The sequence below is a fragment of the Saimiri boliviensis genome, chromosome 7, assembly GCF_048565385.1.
Source record: "Saimiri boliviensis isolate mSaiBol1 chromosome 7, mSaiBol1.pri, whole genome shotgun sequence".
NCBI lineage: Eukaryota > Metazoa > Chordata > Mammalia > Primates > Cebidae > Saimiri > Saimiri boliviensis.
In genome coordinates this window covers 60,021,585-60,040,975 of record NC_133455.1, presented here as the reverse complement: position 1 = coordinate 60,040,975, position 19,391 = coordinate 60,021,585, and the positions used below count along the sequence as shown (strand labels likewise).

The window sequence follows — 19,391 nt, the reverse complement described above, 5'->3', positions numbered from 1 at the left end:
AACACCAAGGCTGTAATGGGCAAGATAAAGGCGATGGGTTTTGCTTCTTTGCAAAGGTGTTCTAGCAAAGGCATACTCTTATTGTATTCCTACTAAACATCTTTTCCACAGCACTGATAGAATCAGTTATGGTCCATTAATTTACTCATTAAGTAATATTTACTGAGCAACTACTAGGCATCAGGACTTAGGAATTCAATTGTGAAACAGCTAGTTTACTTTTTGAGAGCTTACAGTCTACTGAGGAATATAGGTAAGTGAACAGGGACTTTATAGCTTGTGAAGGCAAGCATAAAGGAAGGAGGGCACTCACGTCAGATTCAGGGAGCAGGATGGTGGATGAAAGGTGGCTTCCTGAGGGGAGGCTTTCTCAGCAGTCAAATTGGTCATTTTTAATTTGCTGTTGCATATGCTTACTGATAGATGTTAATGCTTCAGGAAATGTTTGCATCTCAGTGGCCTATCTCTATGCTGGAAAACTCCTTAGACTGAGAGTCAGAAACTGTTGACCTGCAATTAAGCCCATGCTTGCCTAACCAGAATGTAATTTCTTTGCAGAATCAGAGCCCTGAGATGGGATGAATCAACCACACAGATAACTGTGTTCTTTACTGACCCAGAGCAGGGAATCTTCCCTTAAGTTACAGCTCTTATGTTTAGTTAGCATCCAACATGTGTTCATTCATGTAAATCTCACAGTGGCACTTCAAGGGAGGCAGGACTCATATTATCTCTTAATACAGTCCTGATATTCATTCACATGATGCTGCACGCACAATTGGTACTTAATACAATTTTGGTGAGGAAAGGACTCCCCATTTTTATAGGTGAATAAAGGGAGGCTTGGACAAGTTAAATGACATGTATAAGACCATATAGCAGAATAATAGCAGGGGCTGAGCCGTTAGTTTTCTGAATCCTGGTCCAGTCTAGCAAACCACTTTTCAGGAGTTTAGGGTGTTAGGGTAAGTTGTGACCAGGTTAGACAGCAGAGGCACTTGCTCATCACCCTGGAGAGGCAATTTGTTGTTACAAAGTGGATTTCAGGCTCTTTAAATCATGCAATTCTCTGAAAAGGGGATTACAAAGCAGCATCTTCTGGTTTGGCTAATATCTGAGGAGTGGGTGTGTGTGTGTGTGTGTGTGTGCGCGCACGTGCACGAGTATGTGTATTTGCCTGTATCTTGCTTGCAATGTAAAAAAATTGCCTATATGTACACATCAGAGAATATCACATGACATCCAGATTCCTAGCTTCTCTCAAAAACAAAAATGAAAACAATATCAGCTTCTCTGGCAGTCAGATTGCTTTATACCAGCGGCCAACTGCCCAGAGTTGAGTTGCCGTTGACCCCTTAGATGGGGTTCATGATCCTCCACTGGGAAGTGGAACTTCATCTTCAATCACCTGCCTGTCCTGCCTCTACTGATTGATTAGCGGGGAGCAAAAGAGAAGAGAGGGACTGTCATTCTAAGCAGCAGCAAACTCACCAGCTCTCTTAGGATTCAGAGCCAGAGAGTAGGTTGGCAAAATAACTTGTTATGAGACTTGAGAACCGTTTCAAGTCATCATCTTTTACCATCTCATAAATTTTCACCATCCTTTACCAAATTAATTTTGTGTCCATCAAATAATGCAAACATAAGTAGAAAGCTGGAAAGTAATATTACATAGCATTTTGTTTTGTTTTGTGCTTTGTAATATGGTTTTTTAATAGAGACACAGCATATTATATTTCTAACCTAGCCTCATTGATTGTAATCTCAGTCCTCTTGAGCAGTGCTAATTGGAGTGCTGTTTCCAACCCGTGAGTCTAAGAGGACTGTCTTGCTTTTGTGACTTGTTTACAGTATGTGCTCTTCACTGGCTTCCAACAGGCCTGCATTGTGTTTCTTAGGAGATGCAGAGGTCACAAAGGAAATGAAAGTACCTACCCCAGGGCAGGCCATGGCAGGATGGCTGCAGGAAAGCTAGACAGACCCTTGTCTTTTTTGGCACACACCAAACTCAGCTGTCAAGAACATGATTGTAAACATCAATTCTGGGGTCATACAATATTGAGTCACTCTGGGGACAGAAGAAGACAATGTGGTATGGTATAAACAGCATAAACTTTGAGGTTTAGACACACCTGATTCCAATCTACCTCCATTGCCTTTGAATTTGCAGAAGTTATTCAAGCTACATCTCAGTTTCCTCATCTGTGAAATGGGGGATTTAGCACTGGCAAATAATAAAACTTCAATAAGTGGTAGTTATTTTATTTTCTCCATTTTACAGACAGGGAACCTAAAACTCAGAATTATTAGATAATTTCTCCAAGGTCAAGTAAATGGCAGAGCATGCCCTTGAACCTTGGTCTCTCACTCCAAAGTCAATGCTCAAACTACCACATTATATCACTTTCATAGTGTCTGCCTCTCAGGGTTGTGAATATGATGTAAAGTGCTTAACACTGTGTCTAGTGGAGTGCAGGCTTCAGTAACTGGCAGTGATTATTATCAGAGATAGGTGAGCTCAACTGAGTTTAAATTCCTTCCAGAGGTTCAATTACCAATAGACCCTCAATATGACAGGGACCCCAGTCCACAGCTATATCTTTTCAGCCCCATTTACACATATAGATGCTTGGTGTCAACTCTGAGCATGAGAGATGATGATGGTAGTGGTGAAGGTTAGTGACTAGAAAAGAAACATGACTTCATTAATAAAAACTTAAAATAGAAGACTGCTCAGTGCAATGGAGTGGCAACAATGACTCTCCCTGCTAGCCATACCTTTCTTGTCAGTTTTCAGACATATAATCAGCTTTCAGGATTCTGTCTTGCCTGGAAAGAAATAGGTGAGAAAATGTGAGCTCTTTAGACCTAATGTCTAGGAGGGTGTTGCTTTTCGTAATGCAGGAATAAAAATAAAATGACCCTCTAAAAGGCAGTGGTGACTACCCACAGCTCACATGGGAGTCAGTAAAAACCTCATTTTTCATACTAGCATTCGAGAGCTGACCTTTAAAATCACCACATCTGGGGAGAATGTGTGATTTGATGCAGAACATTTTAGGGCATGCCAAAGGATGAATGGCTGAGAATGTGCTCATCAGTTTTCTTCTTTTCCAAGGAGCTCAGAATTGCTTAGACTATAAAAGTCAGTTCCTGGGCACTGCCAAAGCTATAGCATTTGCTTAAGCAGGTCTTCTGTGTAAAGTAGATTAAGCACATAAATAAATGGAATGCTGATCCATGCACCTGATATGAAAATGATGTGTATCTGTGTGTGTGTGTGTCTGTGTCCTCACAGTGAAGTTTAGCTATTTCAAGGTAGCTAGTTATGTAAGTTCAGCAAAGGGTCATTTGGTAAAAGGTGGAATTGCTTTACAAGGAGAGCCAAACTCTGTCAATTGCTTTGTTATGGAGATGTTGCACTGAGGCTCATGTACTATTTCTAAGGTCCAATGAGTGAGACTGCTGAATATATAACTAGCTTTTGATTTGTGAAACTCAAAATACCTGCAGGTCCAGGAGGAATAAAAGAAACCTGTTTGTATTCATAGAACTCAGTTTTAAAGAGCCATGGAATTTTGTGGAAAACAGAATTGGATGGATGGACATCTCAAAGATTCATCTCCAAGAAAAAATAGCATCTATCTGATCTTGTGTTTCATCATCTGCTAAATGAAGGTCTGGGCAGTGATGCTGATAGAAATTCCTCATAACTGCTAATTCTGAATGGGCTGGGCTTGGAGGCACTTTGGAGCTTGGATCTGTCACAAACTCCTCTATACTCTAGCATTTTCCCTGGCTAGTCTCCAGTTGGCTACAACCTTCAAAAGCAGCGAACTGAAAAACTTTCCCCCTGACATTTTTGGATGAGATTTCAGATGTCAGAATCAATGGGTCTTCAGCATTGCTGCTTGTAATGAGGGAGACCAGAAACCACTTAACCACAAAACTGCTGCCGAGCTTCCATAGGAGCTACCTGCCAATCAGTCTTCATCCATACTCCAGAAGGCTTGTGATGTCTTAGGGCCTGACTGTGGCAAGGAGGCTAGTTCCACCCTCCCTCACTGACTGGGGGGCCACTGGCTGCTGTTTAAAGGGGGTAGAGAGAGAGGTCAAAGAACAGATCTATTTCTGAATCTACCAGTGAAAACCACTCTGATGGCTACTGTAGACTTTTACAAAGTCTGTGATACTGGAAAATTGGCTGAGGTTAGTAATGACTCCCTCAGAAGGCTGGCATTGACTGTTGGCATGGCTTGCAGACCAAATTTTCTTGCTTATCTACTTCCTCCTCCTTCTCTTCCTTCCTTCCTACCTTAACTATTTGCTGAGTATCTTCTGCATGTCAGGCAGGATGATAGAGACCAGGAATTCGACAACATCAACAACACCAATAATAACAACAACAAAAGTCAGACCCTGTTTCTGATTCCAGGAAGCTCAGGGTCTGGTGGAGAAGACAGGCAGGAAGGCTGAAGTTTCTGTATGGATTCACACACGCTACCTTGGGGATGGGACGAGGGCCACCTAACCTGGCAGGTGGGCACACATCAGACAAAGGGGCAATGACAAGAGCATTTCAAGCAGAGAACACAGTGTGAAAAGGCCCAGGTGGAATCTGCAGAGAGCAGGGTCAGTCTGTGCGATGGCCACTAGTTTGCTGTGGGGTGGACAATTGGGAGGAAGAGGGTTGAGTGATAACACTAGAGACAAAGTGATGGCTAGGCCATGGAGGGTCTTTTCTGCCATATAAAGAAGTTTGAACTTTTACTCTAGAGCAGTGAGACAATGCAGGTTTATCACTGGGCTACCAGATGACCCTATCTTGAAATCATCCCAACTCTTCTCTTTTCTGCACTTGTTTTTCCCTCTTTCGTTTTGAGGAGAATCACTGGCAAAAGAGGCTATCTCTGCTGGTCCCAGTGGAGCCTGTGATCTTGTACATTCTGTAATTTGATCAACCTCAGCTTTCCTATGACGTGCCTTTTGGATTCCCTGAAAACACCCCCACCCCTCCCAATACCTCAGGCCAGTGTCCCAGACCATTTGCTCTTTGCAATAACTTCTCTTCTCGCAGTCCTTCTAAGATCCCATTTCTCCTTCAAAGTCTGACACAAGCTTCATATTCTTCATGTCCTGAGACAGGTAAGCCAAGATGATTTCAAGATAGAATGCGATGTTTGTGGTAGGAGTAAAAACAGGACCTAAAAACAGGAGTAAAAACTGAGTCTTGGAGATGGGAGTATCTTAGACGGATCTTCCCAGAGTTTTAAATGTGGGCCAACTGCTTGGGAGGCACCAATGTCAGATGAATGCATGACATTCCTGTTAGCCCAGGAGTGAAAGGAAAAGATTGGAGTATACTTCTTTCTTCTTCTTTGTTTAAATTTTATTTTAGAAAATAGCATTAAAGGCTGGTGTAGGAACAAGTGTTAAATTATAAGTCAGGTGGCCTTCTTTGCAGTTGAAAATGCTCCCAGATAAGCTGAGGAAGGGGCAATAAAACTGAAATGGCCAGAGAACACTTAAACACAATCATCCATTTATTCTTGAAAGCAACCCAAAAGATATAGGAAGCACTAGTTAAGAAACACAAAAATTCAGACTAAAACAGCGCTGCTGAAAATTGCCTATGTTGACGTATTCTTCAATAAAAGTTGTTTTCTGCTGACACTCTTTTTTCTTCCTGTGGATGTCCCTCTTACATTTGATGATCAATTTTCCACAAGGTTTGCCATAATGTTTCCTCAGAGCTTAGGTTTTTACATTTTAATTCATTCGATGGCTGTTCTTAACCTAAGACAATGTATGCTGTTTTCACAATTCAGGGTCATCTTTTTCTAGCTGACAAGATGTTTCTCAAATCTCAACTCTTCTCTTTTCTCCACTTGTTTTTCCCTCTCTTGCTATGAGGAAAATCACTGGCAAAAGAGGCCATCTCTGCTGGTCCCAGTGGAGCCTGTGATCTTGAACATTCTGTAATTTGAGCAACCTCCACCTTCCTATGACGTGCCTTTTGGGTTCCCTGACATCACTCCCACCCCTCCCAATACCTCAGGCCAGTGTCCCAGACCATTTGCTCTTTGCAATAACTCCTCTTCTTGCAGTCTTTCTAAGATCCCATTTCTCCTTCAAAGTCTGATGCAAGCTTCATATTCTTCACGTCCTGAGACACATAAGCAAAGATGATTTCAAGATAGAATGAAATGTTTGTGGTAGGAGTAAAAACAAAAGAGATTTATTATTATTTTCATTAGTCTCTCTCTAGCCATATCGTGGCTTTCTTGAGCACAGAGATGATTTCTTCAGCTACTTTTGTTATCTCAACTAGAGCTTAGCACAGTGGAATTTAGTATATTTAATTTAAAAAATGTGGTTTGATGAAGTTGTGACCTACTGCTCGCTGTGGACCAGCCCTAATGTCTTCCAGCTCTAAGTTTCTAGTGTTTTTTACACTCTAGCTGGGTAAGTGGTAAAGGGGTGAGAGTGGGAGGGGACCTTGAGAGGTCTTCACCTTTTCAACAGCTTTGCTATGAAACCCAATGAAATGGTAGGTTTCATTGAGAGGATCAAAGAAAGTATATAGTAAAATCTGACAATGGAAATCTAGGTGTAGCTGCAGTTGCGCCAGGCATTTGAATCAGTGGTACATGGAATCTATGTTATGACCACCTCCCAAATCGGTGAAAGCTTGATTAGTGGCTTCCTATTGCCAAAGGGAGGCTTCAAGATGTGACATGAGTGTCCTGTCATTACAGAGCAGCTGCAGCCCTAGGATTGCACAGAACATGTTGGTGAGTACTAGAACTCTGGACTAGCCCTAACGTCTTCCAGCTCTAAGTTTCTAGCATTTTTCACATGCGTAATTTACATAGGACTAGCTCAGGGCAAAATAATAAAGCATGCAAAAACCTATTTTCTGCTATCTCTTGAAACCTAGTCCCAGATTTTTTGTTTTTTTAATAAGAAGGAGTTTCGCTCCCTCACCCAGTCTAAAGTACTGTGGCATGATCTTGGCTCACTACAACCTCTGCCTCGTGGGCTCAAGTGATTCTCCTGCCTCAGCCTCTCAAGTAGTTAGGATTATAGGTGCCCACCACCATGCCCAGCTAATTTTTGTATTTTTAGTAGAGACGGGGTTTTGCCATGTAGGCTAGGCTGGTCTCAGACTCCTGACTTCAGGTGATCCACCCACCGTGGCCTCTGAAAGTGCCGGGATTATAGGTGTAAGCCACCAGGCACAGCCCAGAAGATTTTTTAGCTGAAGAATCCTTGCTGTGCAAAACAAAGCAGTGGGGTAGTCATTGATGCCTTAGTGTGATTTGGCTTCATGTGTGACTCTTGGGAGTATTTGGTGTTTAAATGATTGAAAAAACAATAAAAATTGATGTCTGGCGGGAGGTTTGGATGAATAATGTTGGAATAGATATTTCAGAGGCAGTGGGACCTCCGTAGTTTAAGCAAAGCAGCCTCTGTTTTCACTTTTGATTCCCAATGTTGATTTTTATTGCCTTAAAGCTTCTATTCCAAAGCTTCCTGTTTAGCCATCAAGTCTCATTCTTATTTTAGTACTATTATCATTTGCAATTCAATCAAGATGAAGGAATCTTGGCTAAAGGTGTGAAAACACTTGTTGCTTGTAAACTGACATTTTGGTGTATAAAAATTCCAACTCTAGCAGCTGGGGTAGGTGGTAAAGGGGTATGTGAGAGTGGACCTTGAGGAGCCTTTACCTTTCAACAACTTTGCAAGTGTACACGTTGATATCCTAGTTGTCTCAAAAACTAGACAAAAAAATGTTAGCAAAAACACTGTGAAGGGAAGGCTGCGAACCATAGCCTCTTTTATGTGTTTTTATCTGCAGTTAACAAAGCTATAGACCCCTGAGGTTAGAATATCTTTGAGTGACATTCTTCTTTTCTGAAATTTATCTTTTTGTTATGACGTGAGCCCTAATAGAACAGATGCTTGCGAGACTTGCTTCTGAGCCGGATCCTAGAATTCCCAGCTCTGTAGATATTGAGCCTTTGGTAGATCATGAAGAAGAGGCAGTGGTGAGGAGGGTGTGAGAGATGAAACCTAGAAAGGACAGTGTCAGTGTCTGGGGTTGGGAGCATAAGGTGATAGCTATTTACACTAATTCTGGAAATATTTCAGTATTTCAACAACAGGAAGGTCTATGCCAGAGTGACTGGCTGATAGTGGCCCTGTTTCCATAAGTGCGGTTACTGGTAAGAAAAGAATGCTGGATTTGAAGTTGGGAAACTTGTGCATGGTTCCTAGCTCTGGCAACCACTAGTTGTGGAACTGGGCAAACCACTTGAACTTTGAATCTCAGTATTCTCATCTATAAAGTGGAAATAATAAGTGCCCTGTCTACTTCTCAATGGGTAGTAAGATAACATGTGAACACTTAATAAATGAGGATGACTTCTTCTGGCTAAGTTTTTCTATTATCTTGATATTTCTGTATCACTGAAGAATCCTGTTCTTTAGTGATAATGTCAATATGGAGCATTTATTTACTCAAACACCAAGTATTCTATTGCTGGACTTTTTGGGTTGGGCTGCATTTTTGCATATTTTTCTTGTTCACCTCCTAAGTGAGGGTGTGGGTTTGGAAGCTACGTGACTAAGCTTTGTTAGAACTTAGTGTGTGCAAGATAAGCATAGCTAGGATCTGAGGACTGGAGGGATTCTCTTATAAGTGAAGTACACCAAATTTAGGGTATAACTTTTTATGTTTGGCACATCTCAGTTAGGGCCCTTTTAAGTTCTCTTTGATAACTTCCTGCCTATGTGCTGGATATATAGATAATGGAATTCTAGGTGTGGAATGATATATGTGATTATTTTAAAATATATGCTACCAATATGCATGATCAAATTTTTCGGGAAGGCGATAGAGAAAATATATCACTCAGGCACTTCTTCACTTGCTTACTCAGGAATTTATTTATTAAATGACATGTGTAAGCCAATTTCCTGGAGAAAGTGAAAGAAGTAGGCAACTCGGGCTTCCTCCTAGAAGTTTATATATATCATTTTAATATAATTTACGAATATTGAAGAACCCCCAGGAAGAGGCCATGTAATCATTTCAAGGAGGAAGGCAGAGGGTGTGAGAGGAGGGAGACAAAGGGCCCTTCCGTAGGGAAATGGGAACAGTAAATTTCTTTCCCATCAAGGGTTCCTTGACAAAGTCATAGATCTCTTTAACTGTGACCTTAGCAAGAACTTCAGGTGCCTAATGCCAAACATAAGAAGGGTTTTTGCATAGACTGCTTTTATAAATCACCAAGTGGGACCATTACATATTTTATTGATGTGATCCTGTGTCTGTGGACTTGGTCCCTTCAAACTTTTGCCATGCCCATTTGGCTCGGCCAGAAGTGCTGCGAGAATGGCGTATTACCAGTAGTGATCTGAAGATGGCAGCATAGGGCGACCTATCTCATTTTCCTAAGCACACTCCCTGCAGCTGGGTTCCACAGCGTGTTAGGATTTCAGATTGTCACTCAGACGTTCTTCTGCTTAATAACTGTATGTATGTAAATGACTCTGCCACTATTGCATAGAAGAGGTCTGAGCTATCATTTCTGTTTTGTTTTGTAGTTAATGATTATATGTAATTATATCCAGATAAAATATTTATAAATAATTAAATGTCATTAATGGTATGTAAAATTTGGAATTCATGCACACCAGCTTTGATGAAAGGTACTCTTCAATTTGGGAGGTGCTAGTCTTAGTATTATTATTTGTTTCTGTTTAAAAGACATTAGTGGCCAACAATCTACAATTTTCTTTTACAGGTGTTCTTACAAGTCTCAGTATATTTTTATTTTTTGTTTTCTTGATAATAGGTGGGATTATTCATTTGGTAAATCTCTAGGGAACATATTATAGATACACATCTGGAGAATTCTCTGAGGAAACCAAATTATTTTTTCTTAAACTTTCATGAAGCAATTAGTTATCCTCAATTTCTGAAGGGTCTTCAAGGGGTCATCGAGTGCAACACTAAGTAGGCTTTACATTTAAAACCAGACTGTACTAATGTGTGGTTGCCCCCTCCTCCTGATTAGTGATCATGCCCTATGCGTTGTGAGATCTTCACTGCTATTGAAAATAGAAAGAGAAAAATCATTCTGAGCAAGTTTGTGATTCAAATTTTGCTAACAACCTAATTTCACATGCACCTTACCATTTCTGTTTATCTGTTAGCCACACATGGAGCTGCAAATAGAAAACTGTCTCAAACCAAAAAGTCTAATTCCGTAAAAAGAATGGGCTGTAGAAATAGCATTTAGGGGCCTTCCTTGTTTGAGGACAGCAGGAAACCAAAGGGAAAAGTAGATAGGGAATGAGCAGATGGTGCTCTGTTAGGCCAGAGTTTCTGGAAGGACTCCCAGATGAGATCTGGGGCCAGAGAGCATTCTGAGCAATGGAAAGGAAGAACACAGGGGCTTTTTCCTCTGAGGTTGCTCTGATTCTAGAAGCACATTAACCAAAGACACACTGGGTGAGAGATTTAGCTTTGACTCTTTAGTTAAATTGATGCAGACCTACCTTTTAATTCTTAAACTAGGATGGTTTGCCAGTTCTATGTGAAGACTGTGTGTGTCTATGGCATACCAGATTTTTTCAGAGGCTCTCTTAGCGTGTCTTGGTTTAGATCGTAACTGTGACCATGCATTATGTATGCATTGATTTAGCATAGGGAAAATTAAACATGTGCTTAATAGGCTGACCAAAACCCTCCTGTAGCTGGCTCTGAATGTGTATTTTGGATCCTTTTGAATTTGACAGCACATTTTTCCAAGAGCTCTTCCATATTCAATGTTAAGGCTCCAAGGATTTCATGTCAGATGTTGTAAGTGCAATATAAATTAGGAAAATCAGCAAAGGCACACCAAGAAGATGCTGTGATATTCTAGTTTTCCTCCATTTTAGACTTTTATTTCTCCATTATTTGATTGTAAAGGAAAATCATGCATCTATTAATTTTTTTATCTAGAAACTTTAAAATGTGACAGATGTTGATGTCAATAAAATCCTGAGCTCTAGAGCTCTTAAATGTCACCGACTAGACTGCTCCTGGGTAAATCCCTTCATCTTCCTCAATTTGAGTGTTCCTTTAGGTAAAATAGGAGAGCTGAACTTCCAAGCCTTTGTTCTATATTCTATGACTGTGTGATTACTTCTCTTCGTTGCACCCAGAATTATGCAAAAATTTTTTGAGGATATATTTGTAGGCTGTGTTTTAGCTTTTCAACATGTAGTTGCATTTTTTGTCTTGTTTCTTCTCCTAAGGGCTCTGCGATATTTACTTCTCCCAATCCCCTGCCATCCCTAGGCCAAGCCATATTCCTGATCACTCACCACTCTTAGGTGCCACTGCCTTCTAGCTGGTCTGTTTTCACTCACTGTTGCTCCCCTACAATCTAGTTTCCATGCAGCACCTCCATGATCTTTTGAAAGCTAAGTTAGTACATATCTTTCTCCTGCCTAAAACCCTCCAGCAACTTCCCATTGCTCTTGGAAAGAAAAAAATCTATTCCTGCCTCAAGGTCTTTGCACTTGCTATTTTCCCTTCTAGGAACATCCTTTTCTCTAGATCCTTGCACAACTGCCTTTTTAAATTTCTTAATGAAAAGCTGCTTTTAAAGCTGTTTGCAGCTTAAACATCACCCCTTCACAGAAGCTGTCCCTGACCCTTTTTCTAAAATAATTGCATTCCCTGCTTAATATTTGACATATTACATGGTTTTTATTATATACAGAATACATTCCACTTGACATGACCTGGCTGTTGATTTTTGTTTTTGTTATTGCCTGTCTCATCATAGTAGCATGTGTGCTTCATGGGATCACAGGTTTTGTTGCCTTGTTCATTGTGTATCCTTAGCATCTAGGGCAGTCTGGCATGTAATAGTTGCTGAAGAAGGATTTGTAGAATAGATGAATGAATGGATGGATGGATACCACAGAATAGATGAATGAGTAGATGGATCGATGTCACAGGAAGGAAAACTACAGCACAAGGTTGGAGTCATATAGCTAATTAGAAGCAGGGCCCAGACTAGAACTTGGATCCCTTTGTCTGTTTCTTCCAGGTCATTCTCCACATGCAAGCCTAACTGAGATCATTCATTCATTCACCGTTTATTTATTAATGGTTCTTATTGAGGTCTTGTTATCTTTCAGACACTAGTCTAGATCAATTTTTCTCAGGTAAGGATGATGTTGCTCTCCTGGGAACATTTGCTAATGTCTGCAGACATTTTTGGTTGTTACAAAGGGGTGGGGAGGCTACTGGCAACTAGTGGGTAGAGGCCAGAGATGCTGCTAAACATCCTGCAATGTCAATAGTCAGCACTATTGACATTTGCGGCTATGTAATTGTTGTGGGGACAGACTCCCATAACAATTATGTAGCCTAAAATGTCAGTAGTGCTGACTTTGGAAAGCCTTGTTCTATATGAACAGAGATACCTGCTTTTGTGGAATTTATAGTCTAGTGTGGGGGTACAGATGATAAACCTCACATATCATGCATACAGAAATTGCAGGCTGTGTCAAAAAGTAGTTGATGGAAAGAACAAAAAGGTAGAACAGAGTAAGGAAAAGTGCTGATAGGTGCTGTAGGTTGTGATAAAGGGTAGGAAGGGCTGTTATTTTATTTTATCTTATTTTATTTTATTTTATTATTTTTGAGACAGAGTGTTTCTCTTGTTGCCCAGGCTGGAGTGCAATGGCACCATCTCAGCTCACTGCAACTTCTGCCTCCTGGGTTCAAGCAATTCTCCAGCCTCAGCCTCCTGAGTAGCTAGGATTACAGGCATGCCACCATGTCCAGCTAATTTTTGTATTTTTAGTAGAGATGGGGTTTCACCATGTTGGCCATGCTGGTCTCAAACTCCTGACCTCAGGTGATCCAACTGCCTTGGCCTCCCTAAGTGCTGGGATTACAGGCGTGAGCCATCCTGTCCGGCCTAGGGCTGTAATTTTAGTCACTTTGGGAGATGAATCAGGAAAAACTTTTTTACTTCTGGAGGTTAAGCTCCATGACCTGGAAACGATCAGTCTTTTGGGTCAGCCCAGTGCTGCAGAGCTTTGGATAATTCAACTTCAGAGATCACTCTCACATTAAAAAAATATATAACCTTCCTGAACCAAGGGACATCTTAGCCTCCAAATAAAAATAGAGCAAACTGCCATGTGCTAGAAATAATTATTATTTTCTGCTCCTTTTCGGGAGTGTTTAAATTCTCTTTCTCAACACCTTCAAGTGCTCTATCATCACTAATGCAGGACAGTGCTAATTTGATGGAATTTTTATTGCTTATTGTCAGCATCTCACTTTTCTTTCAGAGCAAAAATAAAGTTCAGCCTCTCTCAACAGCACTGTGAATTTTTTTTCAATGTTGTGCAGAGATTCCTCATCTGCTTAGGTTGATTTCGTAAACCCAACAGAAGCAATTGAATATATTAGTGTTCTGGAGATGTTGTAGTAGTTGATGCTGATAAAACTTGGGTCAATAAAGTGTCTATGTGTGTATGCATAACACCCCCCACACACCGCTTTCCCATTTATAATAGATTGACTTACAGTTTTTTTAACTTCATGATGGTGTGAAAGTGATGTGCATTCAGTAGAAAGCATACTTCAAATTTTGAATTTCGATCTTTTCAGCACTTTATTATAAAATAGGCTTTGAATTAGATGATTTTGCTCAGCTGTAGACTAATGTAAGTGTTTTGAGCACTGTTAAGGTAGGCTAGACTAAGGTAGGATGTTCAGTAGGTTAGATGTATTAAATGCATTTTCAACTTAGGATGTTATTTTTAACTTATTGAGTTTATTGAAATGTAAACCTATTAGTCGAGAAGCATGTACACACACATATATAAATCTATACATGCACATACATATGCAAATATAGATATACATTTAAGATTTTACTAAAAATTACATTAAAATTGTGGTTTTGGTAATTTGGTAGTCATATAGAGGTACTTGCTTTCTTGGTTTTTCTCTCTCTTGTTTTTTTTTTTTTTTTTTTTTTTTTTTAACAACAATTCTTTACCAAGCATTGGCACCTAGTGGGGACCCAAAAAATGTCTGTTGAATGAATAAACAAATTGCAAAAAGCTGTTTGCAATTACTGGATTCCAACTTATTTTTTCCACATTTCATAAACTGATTTATGTCATTGAAACACAGTTTGGTAAATACGTAGCATATTGTTATGGAGGTATCATTGTGATCTATTTATTCATTTCTGTATCTGTGTTTTTGTTTTTAAAATGATTTCAGGGATTATAATCTGACTCACAGTGCTTCTGAACTCAGGAAGCATAAGACTCTTAGTAGTTAATACTTTTTTCATATACGTTCAACCTAGGGGGTAATGCTAAGCTAGAGAATAGCTTTCAATAAATATTCTTGATTTAGATGTATTTAAACTGATACTATTGAAGAAATTATGCACAGTACACCATTTTGTTTTGGGTGCCATTTTATCCTATCGAATAACTCATTGACCAGTTCACTGGATATGTGTTCATTTTTCTTCAGTGCTATTTCTTCACAATTGAGTTTGGCCTTTGCAAGCAAGAAGGGCAACTGCGGGCATATGGAGCAGGACTCCTTTCCTCCATTGGAGAATTAAAGGTATGAAGCTGTGAATGAAAATATGCTTCCCAAACAAACTAGTTCAAGGTCATGGAAAATATTGATTTGTTTGAGCATTTCTATTCGCAGATACTGCATAAATATTTAACATAGAGGATTTGGCACCTCAGATGTGGGTGCTGACCTAACTTTTTGCATTTCTGAAAATGGGTCATGCCTTTCTGGGTTTGTGGTGTGACTCAAATGGATGAGCAGCCATGTGCACAAATCAACAGCAATGACAAATGTATGCCCAAATCTTGGGTAACATGGCTGGCCTAAATTTAGTGTGGAAAAGTGGTCAGTGAGCTAGCAGTGATCCTACTGATTGAAATTCACTTGTGAGTGTGGCTTGGTTACTCTGATTTCTGTCACCTCCCTGGCTCCTTTGGACTCCTCAGCATCTACTTCCTCAATGGGAGTTTGATGTTATTTCAGCTTCTTCAAAATTAATATGCATTAAAACATTTGTGGACATAAACAGTTTGGAAAAACAAACCAAATAAGTATATTATCACACAGGTATCTAATATGTGTAATGATGCCTGAAGAATGCTAATTTTTGCTTTAAAATACAATAAAATGGTCATTTTTTTCAGAAATGTTGAGACTGGAATATTCTGATAATTTAACTATTCTGGCCATTTAAGAATTGCCATTTATACCATGGGTGGATAGCAAGTTTTGGTGAATTTTAAATGCAGTATGATATACAATCTAAATAGTACTGAAAATAATTTAATATTTCTTTGACTATTCAGACTAAGGTCAAGATTATGGATCATTCTTGAGTTTTTATTTTGAGCATTGATTATCCTTATGTAATATAAATGGGAAGTATATAGTTATTGGTACTTTTGGGTCATTTGTATTATTGAAAGATGCAATGTAATTGTAGTTTTATTGAGTCTGGCCATTTTATGACTTCATTCATTCATTCAGTCATTCCTCAAGCATTTGGTTGAACACCTAGTGCCATGTACTGTGACAGTCACTGGGGATAAAAAGACAAGTAATAATGATGAAGAATAAGAAGAAAGGCCAAGTGTGGTGGCTCATGCCTGTAATTCCAGCACTTTGGGAGGCTGAGGCAGGCAGATCACCTGAGGTCAAGAGTTCAAGATCAGTCTAGCCAACATGGTGAAATCCCATCTCTACAAAAATATAAAAATTAGCTGGGCATGATGGCAGGTGCCTGTAATCCCAGCTACTTGGGAGGCTGAGGTGGGAGAATCGCTTGAACCCAGGAGGCGGAGGTTGTAGTGAGCCAAGATCACACCACTGCCCTCTAGCCTAGAGGACGGAGGAGACTCCATCTCAAAAAAAAAAAAAAAAAAGAGGGGAAAAAAAAAGAAAAATGAAAGAAAAAAGAGTAATGGTAATAGCCAGACCAAGCATTTAAATAGACAATATTTCTGGTGCTTTAGATATATTAACCTATGTAATGCTCATAAGAAACCAATGAGATAAGGGATATTATTATCACAGATGAGAAAACTGAGGTGTAAAGACATTAAAAGGAACTTGCCTAACATTACAGTTAATAAGTGTTGTGCTGGGCCCAAATACCAGCCTTCTAGGCTCTAAGATCAGAGCTCCTAACCACTAGTCTGCACTCCCTGGGATCCCTGCCATGAAAGAGTTTATAGTACATTTTAGTGCAAGAGATAGACAACCAGTCACATAACACAAAAAGAAATGTGCCTGGCTTATATTAGGCCATGCCTGAGAAGGCTTCCTCACAAGGACCCTGCTGCCCAAGTTGATTCTTGAGGGATGGAAAGGGTAAATAAGGAAAGGATGGAGCACACAGATCTGTCAGCGGAGAGCCATGTGTGGACCCTCATGATTCTAGTTAAAAGTGGTCCATTTAGGACCTTGTATAGAGCTGGAGGAAAGAAAGCTATGAAAAACCCTTTAAAAGTTCTGGTGGTACGGTAGGAGCTTTGCAGGAAGTTTGCAGAGGTCTTTAACAAGAATATTTAGAACTAGTCTCCAAGTGATGAAAGAAAAAGGTTTTAATATTTGCAAGCAACTTTTGTTCAGTCTTTATCGAGATAAACATGGCAATAAAAATGTCCATTGTTTATAACCTGACAATTTGCCAGTATTTTTCAAGGAGAGGCTTCTTGCTGAATTTTGATTCTGCAGCCGAAATTTAGGACAGTTGCAAATGTGGAGAGAAGAATATTATTAAAATTTGGACATTTTAATTAAAAATTGTACAAAAGAAAAAAATAGAATAAGTATTGGCAAACCATCTCTGTGGTCTTGTTTGAAAGGGCAAAAGTTTTAGATTATACTAAATTTTATAACTTGCTGGAGCAAAAATGGCCATGCAGGTTGACATCGTTGGTAATTTATAATAGCTTTTGTTCAATCCCAACTTTCCATTTTGTTCAGATAAAAAAAGCCATGAAATTACTGTGTTGAAATGTTTTCTTATGGTTTATAATATTTCTGTAAATTTATTGTGATATTTTAAGGTTTTCCCCCTTTATTTTCCATAGTTGTATTTTAAAAGATTTGGCTCTGTATTATTTGAATCAGTCTGCCAAGAATCCATGTATATATTTGAACTAATATCATCCTTATAATGGGTACATTTTCAACTTAAGTTTCTACTCCATTATGCGCAGTTTGAGATAAATAAATTTTTGAAATATGGACACTGAAAAAAAAACCTGGTCCATTTAAAGAAGTGTTTGCAGTTCAGCATGACTAGAATAGAGGATAATGTTCAACCTAACAAAAACCTGATGACCTGATGCAATGTGGTAATTAAAAAAAAAACTAAATTCTCAACAAATAATCCATTTGGTGTTAATCTTAGTGTGGTGGGCAAAGCTCACAGCAATAGCATGATGTCATATCCTCTTAAGACCATGCCCTCTATAGAGTGTTTCTTGATTTCCCTGAACAAAAGAGTCAGAAAATGATGTAGCTCTTGAGCTGTGTCTATTTACATTCTCAGATGGTTTATAAGTTACGCCAGAAACAAAGGAAACAGATCTCTCTCATGTCCCTGAGTTTCCACAGGGGCTTCTGGTCTGGTTAATGAGGCATGTGTGGGCAGCGCTAGGATGATTCTGTTGTTTTTGTTCCTACTGATGTGGATAGAATCATTTGGAAATGGATATCATCCAGAAATACTTACCAAGAAGGACATCGTTCGCAGAGTGCCTTCTTGCTCTGGTCCATCACCTCCAGTCATTAGCGTTCTTCCATTCTCAAATTTCAACACGTCAACACCCATATGATTTCTACGTTGGACCATCTTTACAATTCATGAATACTTTCTATGCAAAATATCTTCTGATTTTTCACAGAGAATACATAACACAAGATACTTTCCCTATCACTTTTTTTTCCACGTTCTCCTTGCCCTGATTGTGAAAGTACCCAGAGTCCTCTCAAAGCACTTCTGAGTACCTTTCACCTTTATTTGAATGAAAAAATGATAGTCCTGGACTCATGTAGGGATAACTTTATTAATAGCATTATCATAGTTCATGGCTAAACAAGCTTACAGTTTTGAGTGCAGTTACCTTTTGCAGTAAAGTATTTTATTCTGTTCCAACTGTATGTCCCAGCTACTGGAGGGTTTTGGTGTCATGTTTATAACTTTTTAGATGGAGTTGATGGGGGTTTTGGTGCCATCTTTATAACTTTTACATAAGTAGCCACAATCACCTCTTCTTGAACAGAACACATTCTAAAATTTGTGCTATAAGGGGCTAAATTTTCCTGAGGCATAGATGTTGCTCTTTAGAGCTGGCAACATACTTCAGAGCAGTGTATCTATAGTTCAGATAACTTTCATTTTTTCCTCTTATTTTTTTGACAATGCTTATTCTTTCTGAAGATAGAAACAAAATAAATATGGAAAAGCTTGCAAAAGTTACCATAAATCTTACAACCATAAAGACTACATTTTCCCCCTCAGCAATGGTTGCCCCTCTCTTATTCTAATTATCTGTCCTGTGGTGTACTTACAGGAATGCCAAAAAGTGCTTTTGGTGGGGCTTTTCCATACCTTTCATTACTGTGGAGAACAATTAATCATGAGTGGCGTTACCTGGAACACTGACTTTAAAGAAAAGTTTGAAAATAGGATAATTGCCTTAACCACAGTCTAGCTGTGTCCTTCCTTTCACACTTTTCCCCTTTATCCTGAGTTGATTTAACTATATCTCTCATTTTTTGATTTATTATGTGTCTGCTTATTCATTTATTTTGTTCAACAAACGCAAAATTGGTGGTCCAAGATTTCAAGAAGTAGGAATGTAGTAGGTAAATTCTAAGAAAGTGATTGATATGGATCTTTGTTAGGCCCAATTCTCTTGAAGAAGTGACAGTAAAGTTTGTTCACATTAGGTGGTAAGGAAATGATTGCTAGTCAATGAATTGCCTGAGTCTTATGTCAAAAAGTTAACCCATCTCGAAATCAAAAGACAATTTCTGTTCCTTTTTCATGAGTAATAGTAATATCTAGATATTTATATCTTTCAGGCCAGAGACTAGAATTTTTTTTTTTTTTTTTTTTTTTTTTTTTTGTAAATAACCTTAGCACCTACCCCATAGTTGTTGCTGACATATTACATATAAATACATCTGTTTTGCTCTTCGGGTTTTGAAAAAACTAATGGTTTAAACAAATTTACATTTTTTTTTTGGCTTTAGTTTTAGGATATCGTGCATGACAAATTTA

At 39.0% G+C, this 19,391-nt stretch overlaps 1 protein-coding gene across 1 annotated transcript in view; it reads left to right on the top strand.

The window, feature by feature from the left end:
• Positions 1 to 19,391, top strand: part of TPH2 (tryptophan hydroxylase 2) — a 98,294-nt gene that overhangs the window by 72,188 nt on the left and 6,715 nt on the right. Inside the window, exon 9 of the mRNA XM_003927809.2 lies at positions 14,585 to 14,680. Within this exon, the coding sequence (XP_003927858.1) occupies positions 14,585 to 14,680 (96 nt within the window). The remainder of the gene's footprint in view (positions 1 to 14,584; positions 14,681 to 19,391) is intronic.